This window comes from Drosophila sulfurigaster, chromosome 2R (assembly GCF_023558435.1).
Source record: "Drosophila sulfurigaster albostrigata strain 15112-1811.04 chromosome 2R, ASM2355843v2, whole genome shotgun sequence".
Taxonomy (NCBI): Eukaryota; Metazoa; Arthropoda; class Insecta; order Diptera; family Drosophilidae; genus Drosophila; species Drosophila sulfurigaster.
The window spans coordinates 26,314,343-26,333,707 of NC_084882.1; the positions used below are offsets into that span (position 1 = coordinate 26,314,343).

At 39.8% G+C, this 19,365-nt stretch overlaps 1 protein-coding gene across 3 annotated transcripts in view; it reads left to right on the forward strand.

Moving 5' to 3' along the window:
* Positions 1–19,132, forward strand: part of LOC133836087 (transcription factor E2f1) — a 40,402-nt gene extending 21,270 nt beyond the window's left edge. For 2 of the 3 annotated variants that reach the window (XM_062266391.1, XM_062266390.1), the window contains exons 3-7: positions 12,077–12,891; positions 13,959–14,807; positions 15,732–15,999; positions 16,064–16,987; positions 18,253–19,132. In XM_062266391.1, the coding sequence (XP_062122375.1) occupies positions 12,439–12,891; positions 13,959–14,807; positions 15,732–15,999; positions 16,064–16,987; positions 18,253–18,377 (2,619 nt within the window). In that variant the 5' untranslated portion in view covers positions 12,077–12,438 and the 3' untranslated portion in view covers positions 18,378–19,132. Of the gene's footprint in view, positions 1–6,056; positions 7,329–12,076; positions 12,892–13,958; positions 14,808–15,731; positions 16,000–16,063; positions 16,988–18,252 lie in introns of those variants that run through there. The other variant, XM_062266388.1, reaches the window with a different exon arrangement.
* Positions 19,133–19,365: the final 233 nt, after the last annotated feature.

Genomic DNA, 19,365 nt, shown 5'->3' on the forward strand with positions numbered 1-19,365 from the left:
CCACCGCCTAGGTAAAGAACTAGTTGGACCAATGTGCCACTTAGCACCTGTCGTCGTTTTGTAACAGACCCATCTGCTTTTACCCTACGTTGCGTTTCCGCAGGTCATCAGATAGCTTTTGGGGCGCAAAAAGCTCTTTTTTTGTCGAGTCGGTTTCTCTGTCATTTCGAAAGTTTATTATCCGCGCATAACATACAACCCTGCGCTTGTTGTTGGGTGGGCCACAATGGTAGAGAGCAATAGAGAGAGAGAGCGAGTGCACGCATGATCGCTGCATTATCCTCCCTTATTGTTGTTTTGCTTGTCGCCTTGCTCTGACTGCGACTGCATTCCTTTTGTACGACGCTCCGTTACTCTGTTACGCTCTCGATGCTCTCTCACTGTGCTGACTCTCTGACAAGGCTCTCTCTCTCTCGCGTGTCTGTCATTGCACGCACACACGATCTCTGCTGGCGCTGGCGTTGTTGTTGTTGCTCTTGTTGCCCTGCAATTGCATTCCTGTTCTGCTTCCTCTACACTCGAACTGTGTGCAAGTGTGTGTGTGTGTTTGTGTGCTGTCTGCCTTGACTTCAACTCTGTCGGCGGCCAGAACTACGCAACATTTACAAAACGAACGCTGCAGAAAGTGGAAGTGAATCTCCAGAGAGGCGGCGATCCGATCCGTTTCGTTCCGTTGTTGATCATGACGTGTTATCGTTACCGTTGTCGTTATTTCTGTTAAAGTTTTATTATCAATAACACACACGCTTTGTTAAGTGTTGCAACAAAAACAACTTTTGTTAAACAAAATTTAAAAAAATAATCATCATGAAAATTACTTGCAAAGTGCAAAGCAAATGTTGAACACAAATAACACACACACCACAAACGATGCTAACAAATACCAATGCAGTCTGAAACACACACACACAAGGAATACTACAAATAAAATACAAACAAAACAATAAAAATAATCATAATCATTAAAATGATCATAAACTAAACTAAAACTCAGTGCTAAAAATGCTTAAGTCATTTTAAATTTATTCTAATATTAATTTTGAAAACGATTCCAAAATTTCGAAAATGCAATAAGTTTTTATGAAAAATAAAAATTTTTTTAAATATTTTCTAATTCTAATTGTTATATTCATACACATTTTTGGCTATTCTTCATCTTTTATTACTTTTTTGAAACTGTTGAACAAATTTCTCATATATGCTAAGTGTTCTTTACGTTTAACTTGTTCTAAATTTATGTAAAACCATTTTTATTGATTTACCAAAAAAGAAAACGCATTTTTATCAATTATTTATTCACCTAATATAATATTTAAGAGCTCTAAACTCACAATCACATAAGTCTAAATATAAATAATAATATAAAACAAAATTTTAAACACTAAATAAATCAATTGCAATTCATTGCCACCAAATTCAACGAAATATAAAACAAGCTACAACTTTTGGATTACCTTACAAAATTTTAAATTCAATGCCAGCAAAGCGTAAGTACAAAAAAATAAACAATGCAAAATAAACAACAACAGCAATGATAAATAATAAATAACAACAGTTAAAGTTACTCGTTAGATTTTACTCGCTGCATTCCCCTTTTGGCACTCGCCGTTTATACCCTGTAGACAAGGAATGGCGTTAAGGGGTTGTTTTACTCTTCACATATTATAGTAAAAAAAAATTTGTTTAAACAACATTAAGAAATGTTATGCGAATATATTTTTTTATTTATTTCAACATGTAAAATACTTTGGCTTAAAGTAAAGGGTATTGAAGTGTTTGCAATAGTGACTCGATTGCATCGTTTTCCAGTTTGTTGGCAGGTTCTTGTTGGATCTTCCAACACGCTTGTTTAATTTTTTTGCACTTTTTTTCTAAACGAATAATTAAATAATAATAAGCATTAACTGATTGTAGTTAGCTTCATCTTATTTGTTGTTGTTTTTGTTTTTGGGGTATCGCTCGCGTTTTATGGCTTACAGTAAAGTTCATTGAACGTGAGCTGAGAAATAATTTGTAGCCAGTTGGAGACTCAGTTCAGTTCCAGTCTTGAAAAAGCAAGTCAAGTCCGCTCAGTTGCTAGCCGACTTGGCTGCTTGTCTAACCATATAGAGTACACATACTTTCTGACTGTGTGTGTGTGTGTGTTGTATTTTTGTTGGACTGTTAGGGCGGACAGGTCGGCAAATCGGGGAAGTCGCAGTAGTCGGTTTCATGTGCGGGCTTGCAGCGTGCTTTTAAGGTCGACCACTCGTTAGACGCTGCTTACTGACCGCTCATTATAACCCTAACCCCATTTGGATTGCGAGTCGCATCGCATCGGTAACCTTTTTTTTTATATATAGTTTTAACTGGCACATGATAGGGCTACGCCCCAAACAAATTCAAGAATCAACTGAGCGCGAGTACAGTGAATAATGTTACACACGTACATCCCGGACATTAACTAGATCTGTATCTAACATGCAACGGTTAAGTGTTGCCATCTGCAGTTGATGATTTGACTTTTAAGAGAAGCTACTTCAGCCCGAAACAATGGCTAACTAACGATGCAATTACGATATCACATTTAAAGTATCATATTTCAGTTATATTAATTTGTATACGCATTGTCAAATTATTATAATAATTTTAAATTACACATTTTTGATATTATCAGTATAGTTCTTTTATATTTTTGAAATTAACTGCAATGATTATCACATTAAATTCAATTATAACAATTTAATATAAACTTTTGGTTATTTAAAGTCTAATTTTAATGACCAAATTATTAAAATAGTTTTGAATTTGGAATTCTAGATTTCATCTGCATAAACTGTTTTTGACTACAAGTTTAAATATTGCCAATCTGGGCTTTCAGAGATTTTACTTCTAATTATATTTTGAAAACTTTTATAATTTTAAATTAAAAATTTTAGTTATCTTAATAGTTTCGTTTCTTTGATTGCAATTTAATCCTTGAACTTTCGCAACAAATTCTACCAATTTTAAATTTAAATTTTTCATTACTTTACCATACCACTATTTCTTTTCTATCTTACCTTTCATCTCTTCTTCGTTATGTCGTCTATCATAATATATTAACACTGTAGGTATCACTTCCCATGCTCCACTTGAGTTACATTAATGTAAAAGTCGACTGCTCTCAGTTTTCTGCCCTTTTGAGTCAAAGCGTGATGTCTGTAAAAATAATTAACATTCAAATCAAATTAATTTGCAATTAGTGTGAAACTGAAATGGGTTTTGCGTAGAGTCGTGTAATCAGCGACGAATGGTGGGGTAGGGGGAGTTAGTACTTCCGAAATATTCATTTATGTTCCTGTTTAAAGCAATTTTCCCAGCGAGACACGGCGATAACAGCAACAACAACAACAGCAGCAGCAATTCCGCCGTAAGCGACGACAACGAAGACGACGTCAGAGCGACGCTTTCGGCAAATTCAATAAATGTTGCGTCAAGTCATTCGGAAGTCGTCAGAGACGCAACACTCACTCTTTCTCTCTTTCACACACATACACAGTCCACATTCTGTCTTTGCACACACATACAACACATGCAAAAACGCCTTGAAAGCTGGCCACCCTAACCAAAGAACAACAACTTCAACTACAACTACAACAAAAGCAACTACACAATCAACATTGTGACTGACATTCTGTCAAACATGCAGCGACGACGTCAACGTCAACGCCGACAGAGACGGCAACGACGGCGGCGGCAACTTCTCTCAAACTTTAATGCTCAATGCGTTTTTTGTTTTCCTTTTTTTTCTTTCTTTTCAGTTTTTTTTTTGTTTCACTTTTATTTTCAAATTTGAATATCGCCGCCGCTCAGATTCTCAAGTAGTTTTCAAGTTGATTGCATTCTGCGGCATGTCTGCGACGTCGACGTTGTGGCTGTCGTCTCTCATTCATTTCCCATGTCCATGTTCCATGTGCTTTGCTGCTGCACGCCTTGGGGATGGCAGAGGCTGTAAAAGAGTTTTTGCACCCCACTAAAAAGGGGTTGCTTAACGATGACGATGATTATGAGGATGTTCTGCTTCTTTATTGCGCTTTAGTTACTTTTGCGCTGCCGGCACATTTTGTCTGGCTTGCCAAATACTTGTGATACCCTAACACTAGCATGTGCTTTGCTCATGGTACATAACCTAAGAGAAAGCTCTGGTCAAAGACGAAAAGCTTTCATAACAGAAAACCAGTGCGTAATAAAACAATTTTCGAATTTGGTAAAATAATATGGATCAAAAATGTATATATTTTTTGTTATTTTGAAATATAACTTTAATTTAAGACTTTCAAAAATGTATTTACTTTTGATTTTCCCAAAATTGTTGTATCCAATATGCATTTCTTTTGCGTACCTTGAAGCAGTAGATAGTAATTTTATTTCCAGTTTCAATTTCCATTAACTCAATTTGTTTTCCATGCTCATCATTTTTTTTTTTTTTTGTCAGCCTTGCTTTTTTTTTGGTGCTGTTGCTTCTCATGACCCCTCAGAGCCAGGCAGAGCTTTAAGATGTGTCTGTTATCCTTTATTTTTTTCTACTTCTTTTTTGCAACATCACCGACACCCAAATTTGTGACTGGCTGAGAAGATAGCATCTTATTATTATTTTTTTTTGCCTTTCCTTTTTTCACATAAGCCTCGACTCGACGCAGTTAAGTCACCCTTAGGGCGAAACATCTTCTCTCCCCCCTAAACTTCTCTATGCATGCCTTTTTTGCGTGATTTTATTTTTATTTGTAATTTTTTGTTTGTATTTTGCTCATAGATACCACAAACGCATGAAGCACATATTATTTTTGTTGAGCTCGTTTTGCGATCGTCTGCGCTTCGAACTTCCCACGATCCTTGTGGACTTTTGTACTTAAGACGGCAGTCTGTGTGTGTGTGTGTGTGTGTGTGTGTGTGTGTCTGCAGTGTCATAAATACTTTTAATTAACTGGAAGTGCGTATGAGCGAGAGAGTGAGAGAGAGTGTACATACGTCTGTCTGTTCATCTCGCATGCCATCACGCTCCCACTGCCGGCAAAACAAAATGGAAAGTGAAGTAGAAACATCGGCTCATCGTCTTGGGCGTGAGTTTTGTTGTGGCGTATTTACCATAATTTGCTTGATTTTGTATGGCCATAGAGATAGTACATGCGAATGTGTGTGAGTGTGAGAGTGTACCCCAGTTAGCGATCGGTACATGCAAATGTAGAAAAGAATAAATGTACATATGTATGTATTTGAGCAGATGTGTTTGTCTAGTTCATTGAACTTGTGATTCAAAAAGTAACCGAAAAAGTAACAGCGACAGCAGCCTTTTTGGTAGCAACAGCAGTTCCAAAATTGGAACCTTTTTATAAAACGAGGTTAATTAAATATTTTTGCAGAATTCTTGCTTGATGTTATTATTTGTGTAGAACTAAAGTAGAACACTTTAAGCGCAAAACTTCTCTAGTTGTTGGCAACATTGTTGCTTGCAACATTACACAAACGAAGCAACATGCGTAGAGCGCACGTTACAAAGACGGTGCAAAGCAAAGACAAAAAATAATAAGTAAATAAATACATATGTATGTATGTATTTATATAAAAAGAGTGTGCATATGGCTACATTTGTGTACATAGTCAATTTGTGGGTGCGACGGCAGAAGAGAGTTTGCTGGCTTGGCACGTCACTTCCGTCTCTTGGTTTATGTAGCCGGCATTTGAGCAAGTGAGCGAGAGCGCGGCTCAAAAGCACTCACACACACATTCACGAACATACACGCACACCTACCCACCGTGTAAGTCTGGCATCCACATGCCACAAAAGCATCTGCCTACATACGTTCCACTCACTCTCTCACACAAACACACACATTGAAGCAGCAGTTGTTTTGCCCACTCAGCTCAGCTGCTGCTGCTTTGCGTTATTGCGTGGCTCTCGTTCTCTTTCGTTCGCTCAGCTGCTCACTCTCAGCTGCTATTCTGCTTTGAATTCGCCGTCAACTGGGACTTAACATAAACACCACAAAAAAGCAGCACTCATAACAGTTCAAATTGGCGGCACCAAATTCGCCGCAATCAGTTTTTCGTTCACACTCCGCACTGCTGGTTGTGTCTGTTTGTTGTTGCTGTCGTCGCTCGCTGTTGCCGTCGTTCTCCTCGTCGTCGTCGTCGTTGTTGTCGTCGCCGTGTGCTCGTGGTTGTCGCTGCTGTTGCTGCTTGCTGAGCAAACGAAAAGCTACATATACCAAAGTAAGCGACAGCGCGAAACGTATCAAACGAAAATCGTCCGCGTGTTGAAAATCATTGTATTTAAACACGGCAAATAAATGTAAATGTGCAACGTTTATTTAACAAAATAAGCCAAATATCGTCACGAACGGCGAGTCTCGTCTCCAGTTGGAAGTTATGACAACAATAACAACAACGAAAGCAACAACCATACCCGAAATCTTTAGCACGCAGTTTCTGCCGTCGCGCGACGCAACAATGCGTTAACGTTACGTAGCCGTTGTCGCTTACGTTTTCTCTGTTCGCTGCGCTCTCTTTTTGCGTGTGTGCCGTACTCTCTTTCGCTCTTTCGCCGCCGCTGTAGGTTTTGCCGGCGACTCCATTTACTACTACGACAACGTCGACGACGAAGACACACTCACTCAACTCAGTCAGCAGAGGGCAGCGAATCGGGCAGAGCACAACACTCTCAGCCAGCACTCACTTTGCGTTTACGTCGTGGCCCATGAAGTTCGTTTAGCTCGCGCGCTTCGCCCGCCGCATTAAAAAATATGTGTGAAAACTGATGGAAAGAAAAATTAAAAAAAAGAAAAGAACTGCACACACAATAACAGCAACAAATAATTGAGGACAGCTAAACACAGTACAAGCGCGGGGGCATCAACAACAACAATTATGTGATATCTACAACAAATAATTTACTTTTTTTTGTGCTTTACTGCTTGCTCTGCTGACGTCACACAGCGCCAGAGAAACGCAAAGAAAATAAACTTGCGCAAAACGTGAGAAGAAGAAGAAGTACGAAGAAAAACGTAGTGAATACAAAATGAAATTGAACATGATGAAAAACGCAAAAAATATGAAACGTGTGTGATATTAAATGAGCGCGACGACGACAGCGGCAGCAGCAGCAGCAACAAAAACAACAGTAGAAGCAGCAGCAACTACAACACACCAGCACCAGCGACGTTGGCAGCAGCAGCGACGACGACGACGCAGGCCAGGCGACGGCAGCAGCAGCGCGGCAGCGGCTTCAAGCATTTGTGCTTTGCTGGGTTGTTCGTCGTGATACTATATGTTAAACAACAACAAAAATAAGCGAAGAAATTCCGATTTAGGTGCGTGCACTTCAATTTTTTTTACCCATTTACTTTTTGTTTTTGCAATTCAAGAAGAAAAGCACGCAAAACAACTACAACTGAACTTTTTCAATCGAATTTATCAGTGGCTGTAAAACTGCGGGCCATGTGTTTTCAGTGTATGTGTGTGTGTGTGTGTATTCCGACAATTAATCATTCTTTTTCGAGTTTGCTTTGTGCACTGCCTCTGCCTCTTCTCTCTATTCTGTGCTCCCCACCTTTAAGCCCGTTAATAACCTTTAAATGCCTTTTGTGTGTGTTGCTTCGAAGTTTCACGTGAAAACGGCATTTTAATTCATTTGTAAATAGCAAACTTCTAAAGCTCCCACCCCCGCCCTGCACTCCATCGGTGGCTTGCTCTACTTTATCAGCAGCATTTGTGGAACCTAACTTCAATACCAGCCTCATGCTATGTTAGTTAACAGGCACACTCGAAAGGAGTAAACCAGCGATTGTGACTTGGCTGAGCGGGCAGAGGAGAGAAAGAGAGGGAGAGTTGTTGATAACAGCGCGATTCGAACATTTTCAATGCAATGTTTTTCCGGAACCCCATGACTGTAAATGCGTCATACATACAATGTACATAAAGGTGCATTTTTATGATTGTGTGTGTGAGTGTGTTTTTGTACTGATATTTCTCTGGTATTGCTTTTATTCTCTTTTAGACAGGGATTTCCCCGAAATTGTGAAACGTTCGAATTTCCACTTTTCCAGGACTACAACTCAATTGTCTCTTTCTGCTTTTTTTTGCTTGCTAAATATTTTGCGACGCATTTTATGCGCCTGCCAAGGCGACTCGCTCTTTTTTCATTTGTTTTGAGGGGGGAGTTGAGTTAAGCGAGTGGTGCTGCTCTCTCTCTTTCTCCCGCCCACCCATCACAAAGTGGCAATTATATTTGCCTTATTTTTGCAACCAAGCAAAGAAGAGGAAGAGAGTCGTTGTTGAGCCTAACAGCGTTCTGTTAATGTTACTCTTGTGCCATCTCGCTCACACGCACGGAGCTGAGATGGAGTTTTTACTTACCTTTTACTTTTGCTGTTTACACTTGTTTCTGTTTATTTAAATTGCATATCGAGGTAAATGTGAGAGCGCAGAACTTGATACTCAGTGCAAACAAATAATTGGATTTCGATTTTGTTGTTGTTGTTGTTGTTGTTGCTCAAATGATGTTGCTTTTGAGCAACTTTGTCAAGAGCCGGTTTGATTGGCGTTTTTGGGTTAAGCATTGATTGTTTTAGGCAAAATACACACGGAAAAAGACAAAGGGAGACAGAGAGATAGTAAACTATTAGTGTGTCGTAGCATTGGCCTGTAATTGGCTTAAGCGAATTGCGAAAATGGCGACATGGGCGCTTATATACATATTTACATAGATACTTACATTACACATACCGGTCAACCACCAACAAAAAACAACTCTGGACGAAGCGCATAATCAGTGTGGAACGCAAGTCACAAAACCGGCTGCGTCGTAATAAACATGCATTCCACACAGCAGCATAACAAAATCAAGAGCAACAACAACTACAACAACAGCCGTGGACCGTATCTGTCAACGCCTGATCTAACAGCTGTTAGCAAAAGTAAAACAGCGGCCGGCATCTCGTTGAAACCACCAACCACAGAGACCTCAACCTCAGCATCCCACTCTCTTTCACTCTCATGCTCAAAAGCTCTCCCCACACACATGCACACTGGAGAGCGACAACGAGCGTGGATGGAGCTATACACAAAATTCTTCTTTTCTCCGCCTCTTACCGATTGCTGAATGATTTTATGGCAATCGTAGGATGTATATGTGTATGTATGTAGAGATGCATACGTACATAGCCCCCTCATGTGCATGTGTGTGTGTGTAAGTCTAGTCAGTCTTGTTTTTATTGTCTTTTTGCGTCTGTGTTTTTCTACTGCGCATGCAAAATGCTGTGCAAAAAGAAAGCGAAATTTTTACGTGTGCGCTGCAGTCGACAGCGCTGCTCTGACTACAGATGTATGCGTGTGTGTGTGCCAAAGATAAATACGTATGTATGTACATAGTATAAGCATATGTACAATATGCGTATGTTTGCCCAATATGTGTATACTTATGTACATATGTGCATAATTAAAGAATCATAAATTGTAGCTTGCATAATTAATAGCTCGTGTTAGAAGTTATTCAACGCTCCCGTTAGATTGCACTCGAAGCACCCAATTAGCAGCTGCTGCTGACCATTTGTTATGCTTTACGAAACGATGGTGGAAGGGAGGAAGTGAGGGGAGGGCGGGTGGTTGATTTGGTCTTTGGGGCGCATCCCCGACTATGTAATTCAGTTTTTAATACAATTTTCTCGTGTTTTACTTTACTTAATTTATTATAGCGCAGCAGCAGAGTGCTATCAAAAAAAGTTCGCGTGTTTGGACAGAACTCTGAAGCTTATTTACTCGTCATGAACACACACTCAAACGATTCTACGTGTGTGTCTGCTTATAGTACTTCTAGCTTTTTCTTCTTTATCAGTCATACGCGGCGCGGTCGCTGCGCTCTGTTGCGTCGATGTCGCCGTCGTCAGGTTGATTGAAAAAAAAAAAGCTACGCTGCTCTGCTGTGTTGTTGTTGTCTGTTAATGTGTTTTGTGTTACTGTTTTTATTTGTTTTCTCTAGGCCATTTTGTCCACGATTTCTGGCATTTGCTTTTTTTCATATTCATGTTCATGTTCTCGCTTCCCTGTTTGCATAATGTGTTTCTTGCTCAAGGCACAGTTGCATTTGGTATTTACCTTTTGGGTTTTCAGTTTGTTGTTATTAGATAAATACACATAGTGGAAAGAGAGAAGAGAGCAGAAGAGAGAGATGCCCGACAAGTGCACTTGAAGTTGCATCAAAATGTGATACACAAACACATTCCTGACTATCGCCACACATACATTCTCGCAAATAACTCTCTACACATACAGAAACGTGTACGCTCATGAAAATGTTAAATGAAGATCAGTGCTGTTAAAAACAGGCATATTTTATGATGGGGTCACACTGACTGACTCAAATTAGCATAAGCTCAATTTGTTGTTGCTGGTGTTATCGGTGTGTAATTTTATACTCGCACTGTAATTTTATATGCAAAGCGTATGAATATAAGCGACTACTTGTTATTGCAAATATTTCATGTGCATTTAAATTAAGACATTTCAAAGGACTTACCTGGCTACCCTTTTTTTCTATATGCATATAGCATTTATATGTATAATGTTGTCTGTTGCCCACATAATTTTTTGTAGCTGGGAGCTGCTTGCGTATAAAATTTCCATGTCTTCGATTTGAATTACCAGCAAAAGCAAAAAAAAGAAAATGAAAGAAATAAAACAGAATTCGCCGGCCTGTAAACAGATACCGTTTTTGGCACACCGTAGAAAGCAACAAGAACAAGAAGACCGACCGATGAACAGCAACAAAATCTCAGCAGCAGCGACGCCAACGCTGACGCTAATAGCGACGTCGACGCCTGCAATTTATAGAGAGCGCGAGTGAATGAGAAAGAGAACAGAGTGAGAGGCTGCTTGTTGGTGGTGTTTAGCTACCTGCTCTGCCTTTGCTTGCTTGCTGCTGCTTATTTAATTTCTTGCCAATTTCAGCAAATTCCACACGACGTTGTTTCGTTCATTTTTTTGCCGTTTAACATTTCACTGTATATAAGCTATGTATGTATGTGTGTGCAATGCATGTGAATAGTGTGTGTGAGTGTGTGTGTATATAATCGCACTAAAAAACGTTTGTCATTTACCATTTGCTGTTGTTTCGCGCTATTTGTTGCTGCAATTAACAGCTCGTAAAATTCAAAGCTGCCGTTTGTCAAACAACATTTAACAGAGCAACGATAACAGAGCTGAGCATGTTAAGCAAGATAGTGGGCTGTTAATTTATTTTCTTCAGTTTTTTTGCCAACACACAACGCAGGCAAGCAAGTAAGCAAAACGTTGCCAAAAGTCTTTCTAATGAAGCGAGCGAGATAAAGACGTCGTTGACCAAAAGCGGTTAATACAGAATTAACTATAACGTTACCTTCACTTCTTCTTACCTGTTGCGGTCTGTGCTTCTTCTCGTTCTGGTTTCTCTCGCATTCGCATTCTCATTCTTGTTTTGCCTTTGGCTTTTCTTCACACGCCGGCCTCCATGTCGTCGCCTCTTTGCTCCTTTCCCCTCTAGCTTCTTCTCGCTTTGCGTTGCCTTATTGATTGGTTTAATACTTTTTATATGCCGAGTTTATTGACATTTGCGCTTGCGCGACGCGACAACAAGAACAACAACAACAACATGACATTGTTTTTTTATGTTAGAAATATTTTCGGTATGCTTCAGCGTTGTTTCTTGTTGGGAGCTTTAATGGGGCGAAGCGAAGATGGAGATGGAGAAGCGAAAGATAGAAGAGAGGGGCGAAGAAGTGTAGTGGCAGCTTATACATAATTCAAAATGGTTTCCCTGCTTGCGCTTTATCATCAGCTTTTTAATGTCACGTCGTGTTTTGTTGTGCTCTCATTTCTCTCTTGTTTTTTCCTCTGTTTTGCGCATTTGTTACTTGCACTAATGCTTAATGGCATGTAAAAGGTGCAAAGCAAAACAAAACACCTTAAATGGCGCTAAAGTTTAATGTGCCAATTGCATAAATATATACTGTATACTATATTATACTTTGCATTGAGCGACGCACACATGTCTAATTCATTTCTTTTGTCTTTCTTTTTGTTGCAGATGTGAAGAGAATCCCCTAGGTGCTAATTTAGTTGATAAGCGCAAACAAAAAGTACAATAAAGAAAAAAACAACAAGAAAATACACTCACACACACACACACACGGCAACCAATACACACATCTGGCAACAATTTCGAACTAGGTGGCAACATTTTTAGCGAGCGCGCTTAAAAGTATGCTACACAAAATTACAGGCGATCGCCGCGCTGCCAGGCCAACGTAGCAAAAAGCAAAAGACATAAAAGAAACGACTAAACTGTAAACGAGAAGAAGCAGAAGAAGGAGGAGAGAAGAGTAGATAGAGAGCAGAGCGCTAGCAAAATACTATTTTTGTACAACTGCAGGCAGCGGCGACTGCGAAATGTCGAAATATTTAACAACCACCGCCGCGCCCAACAGCCACAGCAATAACAACAGCAGCACACAACGTCAACAGCAACTTTATGGAGTTGGTGGCGGCAATTCGCAGGTGGTACGAAAGCTCAGCTATGAGCTGCTGGGCAACAATAACAACAACAACAATAACAGCAGTCACAACAATAACAATAATAATATTGTGATCAAAAATGAAAAGCTGCTGGACATTGATTACGAGCAACACGCTGCTGGCAACCACAACGATAGCAGCAGCAACAGCGGCGTTGGCGTCGCTGCACACCTGCGAGATCACGTCTACATAAGTCTGAGTAAGGGCGCAACAACAACATCCACAGTTATTGCCGAAGCAACGAGCACACATCAACATCCACAGCAGCAGCAACAACATCGCAGTGGCGGTGCAAGCAAAACAAATGATATCACACAATACTACAAGGTGAGAAGAGAAATGTTTACAATCAAAAAAATACATTAACATAGCATACTTCAATATTTAACTGCACATTCAAGGCACTTTTCTCATGCACAATTTAAAGCAATCTTGAGTTATAGATTGGGTTTTATTGTCCAGATAAAACCAATCAGCTCTTATCACATCTCTAATTTAACAGAACTTGAGAGAATAACATTTCTATGTTAAGTAACATCTCTGTGTCTAAGATGTAAGTTGCTTAGATGTTCCGCCTAGTTCTCGATAAGTTCTAATAAGTTATACAATTAGAGACTGATCGATAGATTAAGATATATCTTAATCGATATGTTGGATACGTTCTCATCACACACTTTCTTTCCCATTCCGTGAGAGAATAACATTTCAATGTTAAGTATGAAAACAACTCTCTATTCCGCCTGATGTCGATAAGTTCAATTTACAATTAGAGGCTGATCGATAGTTAAGATATAACTTAATCACACACTTTCTTTCCCATTCCGAATGAGAATAACATTTCTATGTTTAATAACAACTCTGTGTCTAAGCTGTATGCTGTTTTGATGTTCCGCCTGAGTGTCGATAAGTTAAATATACAATCAGAGACTGATCGATAGTTAAGATATAACTTAATCGATAAGTTGAGATCCATATAAACATTCCGTGAGAGATTAACATTTCTTTGTTAAGTATGAAAACTAAGATATGATGATTGTCGATAAGTTAAATATACAATTAGAATCTGATCGATAGTTAAGATATAACTTAATCGATATGTTTATCGATATAAACTTTCCGTGAAGGATTAACATTTCTATGTTCTAAGTTAAATATACAATTAGAGACTGATCGATAGTTAAGATATAACTTAATCGATATGTTGAGATCGATATAAACATTCCGTGAGAGATTAACATTTCTATGTTAAGTATGAAAACAAAAGATATGATTCTCGATAAGTTAAATATAAATTTAGAGACTGATCGATAGTTAGGATATAACTTAATCGATATCGTGATCGATATAAACACGTACTCACACACTCGTTCTTTCCCCATTCGTTTGTTGCACAGGTCAAGCGCCGGGCGCACGGAGTCACCCACGAGATCCACCCGAAGAAACAGGCCAAACAAAGCGATCAGCATCAAACGGTCACCTACAACAGCAAACAGCAGCAACAGCGCTACCACCACCACCACCAACAGCAGCAACAGCAGCAGCATCAGCAGCAGCAATACGAAGTCGAACACGACGACGACGACGATGAGACGACGACGAGCAAACCGGCCGGCAACGGATCTTCTGCTCATCATTCGCATGCTCAGTTTGCGCGAACAGCGTCTCAGCATCAGTCGACTGCGTCGCAGCAGCAGCAACAGCATCATCATCAGCAACAGGCATCGTTAGTCACATCGTCGTCATCGGCGGCATCAACTGGAGGTGGAGGTGGTGGAGGAGGAGGAGGCGGTGATCGCAATCGGGCAGACACCTCGTTGGGTATATTGACGAAAAAGTTTGTGGATCTGCTGCAGGAGTCACCGGATGGTGTTGTTGATCTGAACGATGCCTCGAATCGTTTGTCCGTGCAGAAGCGACGCATCTACGATATTACGAATGTGCTCGAGGGCATTGGCATCTTGGAGAAGAAGTCCAAGAACAACATTCAATGGCGCGGCGGTCAATCGTTGGTCAGCAACGAGCGTTCCCGTCACCTCGAAGCGGAAAACGAGCGACTCGAGCAGCGTGAAAATGAGGTCAACACGCTTATCGATCAGATGCGCAGCGAGCTGGCCGATATATCGGGTGAGGTGGAGAATATCAGTGGCATGGCCTATGTAACGCAGAATGATCTGCTCAATGTGGATCTGTTCAAAGATCAGATTGTGATAGTGATCAAGGCGCCGCCAGAGGCCAGACTTGGGGTGAGTACTAAAGCTGTAAATCTAAGTGTAGCGTTGCCAGACTATTTTACACATATCCTTTTTACTTATCTACTTTGTGGTATACTCAAAAAGTTAAATGTATAAATAAGTGCGTGTGTGTGTATTTGGTAAAAGTCTCGATTCGTCCCTATTCGGGCGACGTCAGACAATTGTGTGCTTCTTCTTTGCGTCTGCATGCCATTAAACATGGCGCCCTATTTTTAGATACGACGCAGACGGCGACAAGCGCCGCACACTGCAAAATGGAATACACTCCTAGCGCCCCTCTGCCTGCCACCCCCCTCTTCTCTTCCATTTAATGCTATACACTCCTATGATTTTTTTTTGATATCATTTTGCAACTCAGAGCAACAGAACTCGGCAACAAAAATTTTCCAATTGAAATTTGTGCTCTGTCTTGTTGGCCTGATCTGATCTGATGTGTGATGATGATGATCAGCAGACGATTCTGTTCAGTTAGCCACGCACTATTTATAAATATTTCGCTTAATGTTTCCGTTCGCCTTGAACTGTTTAATGAACTCGCGCGTAACGCACGCACGAGAGCGAAAGAAAGAAAGAAAAACAACGAAAAACACACACAAGAAAAACTAAAGCGATTAATATCGTTTACAGGTAGTCTCCAAACACACACACACACACATACATACTACAGTAAATACTTGCAAGTAATTAAAAATTCGCATAGTCTGGCAACACTGTTGCTTAGCCAACACAATAAAGCGAAATGTGTAAATATCATTTCTAAAAATACAATTGGCAAGTGGCGCTGTTGGATACATTGCTGTTAACAGTCTGTTAATTACAGTGATGTTAACTGCGCTGCTGCTATTCACAGCGCTGTTAACTTGACAGCCTTAACATTTCTGTTATTGACCTCTGATCTCTGTCTCTCTGTTACAGTTCTCAGATCCAAAGGAGCCGCGCGAGATTTTCGTCAAGTCGGAGAATGGCGAGGAGATAAATGTGTTTCTGTGCCACGACAACTCGCCGGAGAATTCACCGATTTCCCCTGGCTCTGGACCCGATTCGGGTTATGCGCCATCTGGCTCATTGGCGGGCAGCAGCGGCCTGCGGACGGCGACGTCGACGCGACTGCAACACCTGACCAATCAGCGGCTCAACGATCCGCTGTTCAACAACATTGATGCCATGAGCACCAAGGGTCTAGGTAAGTCGATATATCATTACTCTTTAATCGAATCGAGTTTGTAATCTATTTTCATATTTAACAGGCCATACACCATATCGCGTATCAGCCCAACGCAACCTCAGCAAATCGATTGAGGCGGCGGCCAAACAATCCCAGCCTGAATATAATAACATTTGTGATATTGGCGGCGTCAAGTATGAACTGACTTCGCCACAGCAGCAGCAACAGCAATCGTCGACGAATCATGTCGCCGACGACGATGACGATGATGATGTTGACGAGGAGCTAAATCAATTGGTGCCCACGCTGACCAGTCCTGTGGTGCGTAGCAGCGGTCATCACCACCACCATCAGCAGCAGCACCAACAGCAACATCATCATCATCCCCATCAGCAGCATCAGCAGCCGAACACTATTCAGCAGCTTTTCAGCAGTCTAACAAAATCGCCCACGCCAACGACGACGACAACAACAACGACGACAAGGCGACGTGGCAACAACAACAATACGCTTAATAGTCATAACAGCAACACCAACAACAGCAGCAGCAGCAACAATTCCCAACCCCCCAACAGCAACAGCAGCTACAATCAGCAACCGCAGCAACGACGCAGCGATGTACCCATGTATAACTGTGCAATGGAAGGAGCGACTGCGCCCTTTACTGTTAACAGCAACAGTAACAGCGGCAGCAATCACAGCAACAACTCCTCGGCCATGGGCTCGCTGCAGATGCAGTTTGCAGCCGTCGCTGGCAATGACAACAGCAACAACGGTGGCCTTGGCTTAACGGCAACATATGGCGACATCTCTGGCGCTGGCGCCAATGTTGCTCATCAGCAGCAGCAGCAGCAGCAACAACAGCAGCAGCAGCAGGAATACACGCATCATAGTCGCAACTATCGCTTGTTGCCGCCAGGCGTTGCCGACTGCGACGCTGACAGCGACGGCAGCAATGCTGCGCTGCAAGGCCTCGATGCACTGTTCAGTGATATCGACACGGACTGTAAGTACACATTTTTTGGATATTATTTTGCCATCAAGTTGTGTTTTCGTTGTCATCCTCTCTCATCTTACACGCATTACATTTTGCCTATGTAAATAACAGCGTCTGTGCGTTAACAGTGGCATAACATTTAAATGTTAAACAAAAGAAAAGAAGCGTGCTTGTCAAGAACTTTCTCTGTGACTTGCGTGCATTTTTCTCATCGAAACCGCATCACAGTCTGAGTTCTTGCTGAGCGCGTACTTCGCACTTCAACAAACCATGTAATATAAATCTTCTATATAACTAAGTGAAAAGTGTCGCATCAATGAAAGATGTCAATTGTGTTTTTATATTTAAAATTTTTGCATTCCAATTTTCGGCGAGCTACCAACGAGAATCAGTTCAAAATTGAATTATTTGATTTAATGTAATTTTTCTTAGTTTTCTTTATTATTTTCTTATACAGTGAAATGTGACATATTAAAATACAAAATCTTTTAATAAATTAATCAAATAACAAAACTAACTCTTCATGCTCTCTCTGTCTCACACACAAACACATTACATACACAGCATGCTCACTCCATTTACAGCCCATTTACATGCCCAACAACAACTGTTAGTAAGGCCGACGGAACTGTGAATGCTCTGAAAACTAACAGTTTCTGTTAGTTGACAGACATCGTGCACTGTTAACTTAACAGCATCTGTTAATGGACGAGGAATTTCACGTTTATGCCTACTACAAAATATATAATCCATAACAATATCTAATCGCAAACTAACAAACACTAATATTTAAAGGTTGTTTTAATTATCATTGTATATATATATGTATGTATATAAATAATGTATGTATGTAAATTCGTATTAACCCGCCGCCTCTTATCGTCAAAATGGAAACCATTATTGTATCAACGCGCAAGCGCAAATTCATTTTGGAACTGAATTCTCGTGGGTCTGCAGTGCACTGACCGTTGCGGAGGGCAATTGTTCATATTGAAATTGAAATTTTGTAGCACCATGAGATTCAGCTCTGGCGTGAATTTCAAACATGCATCCACCAAACAAAAAAAAAATCAAAACCAATCAAATCAACTCAACTCAAATCAAAGAAAATAAATCATCCCCGATGAAAATCAATCAATTAATGTACATCCATCATACATACCCAACACACATGTACTTATTTCATTTTACCAGCCATGCTTCGCATTTGTATAGAGTATCATTTTTATATCGACTGTGTTGACTAATGTGGTTTTGTCTTTTATCTTTTGCAGACTTCAATAACGATGCATTTGTGCCCATCGTTCCACCGGATGACAATGAATATCCATATGCGCTTAACGCTAACGAGGGCATTGATCGTCTTTTTGATTTTAGCTCCGATGCCTTTGGGCCCTAAGATCGATCCGTTGATCCAACAAAACACACACAAAAACACAAACAACAACAACAACAAATCAACTGCGAATTGGGGGAATTTTTGGGGGTGTTTATAATTTTAAATTATATACAAGGAAAGCAGCGCATATAACGTTAGAGATGATCTATTATTATTATTATTATTATATTATTAATATTATTATTATTACAAATTATCAAGTAAAGAAGCAGTTTAAAGAAAATTCAACAAAAACAAATTGTAGAAAACTTAATGAAACTAAGTTGTGTGTAACATTTTAAGCGTAAAATCCAACCTACATTTACATTTATAATCCAAACGTATTTTAAGTAAAAACAACAACAAAAAAAAACACAAAACTAAAAGAAAAAGAAAAACAAACAAAAATGCCCTCACAAAATGCAAAAACACATTTTATAAGCAAATTTCAATTTTTAGCCTTAACAAGAAAACGAAACAAAACTAAAACAGCAACATCAAAGCTGAATACTTAAGCAAATCGATGAGAAACATACAAAGATGCCTCATACAAAAATATTTTGCGCCAGAACTGTCTGTAAATTAGAACACTCACACACACACATACACCCAAAAAACACACACCCACAAAAAACACAAACAAAACAAAAGAAAAAACATAATTTTTAATTAGTAAAACAAAATAGTTATTAAACTAAATATTATATGAAAATAAAACAACTAAAAAAAAAAACAAAACAAAAAAGGAAAACAACTATAAGAAACAGAAGAAGAAATTCAATTGAAAATTGTAAAATATTGCTATGATAATTCCAAAAGAAAACGAAAAAGGATCAAGAAAGAGATAAAGATAACGATAAAGAAAAGGAAAAGGAATACCACACATCCTCTCGACCAACTTCCCAGTTTAGTTACGACGCATGCAACCTGAATCAGGGGACAGTAGAAACACAAATAAAAGAAAAAACACTAAGAAGAACGACGAATACTTGATTGATTGATTGATTGA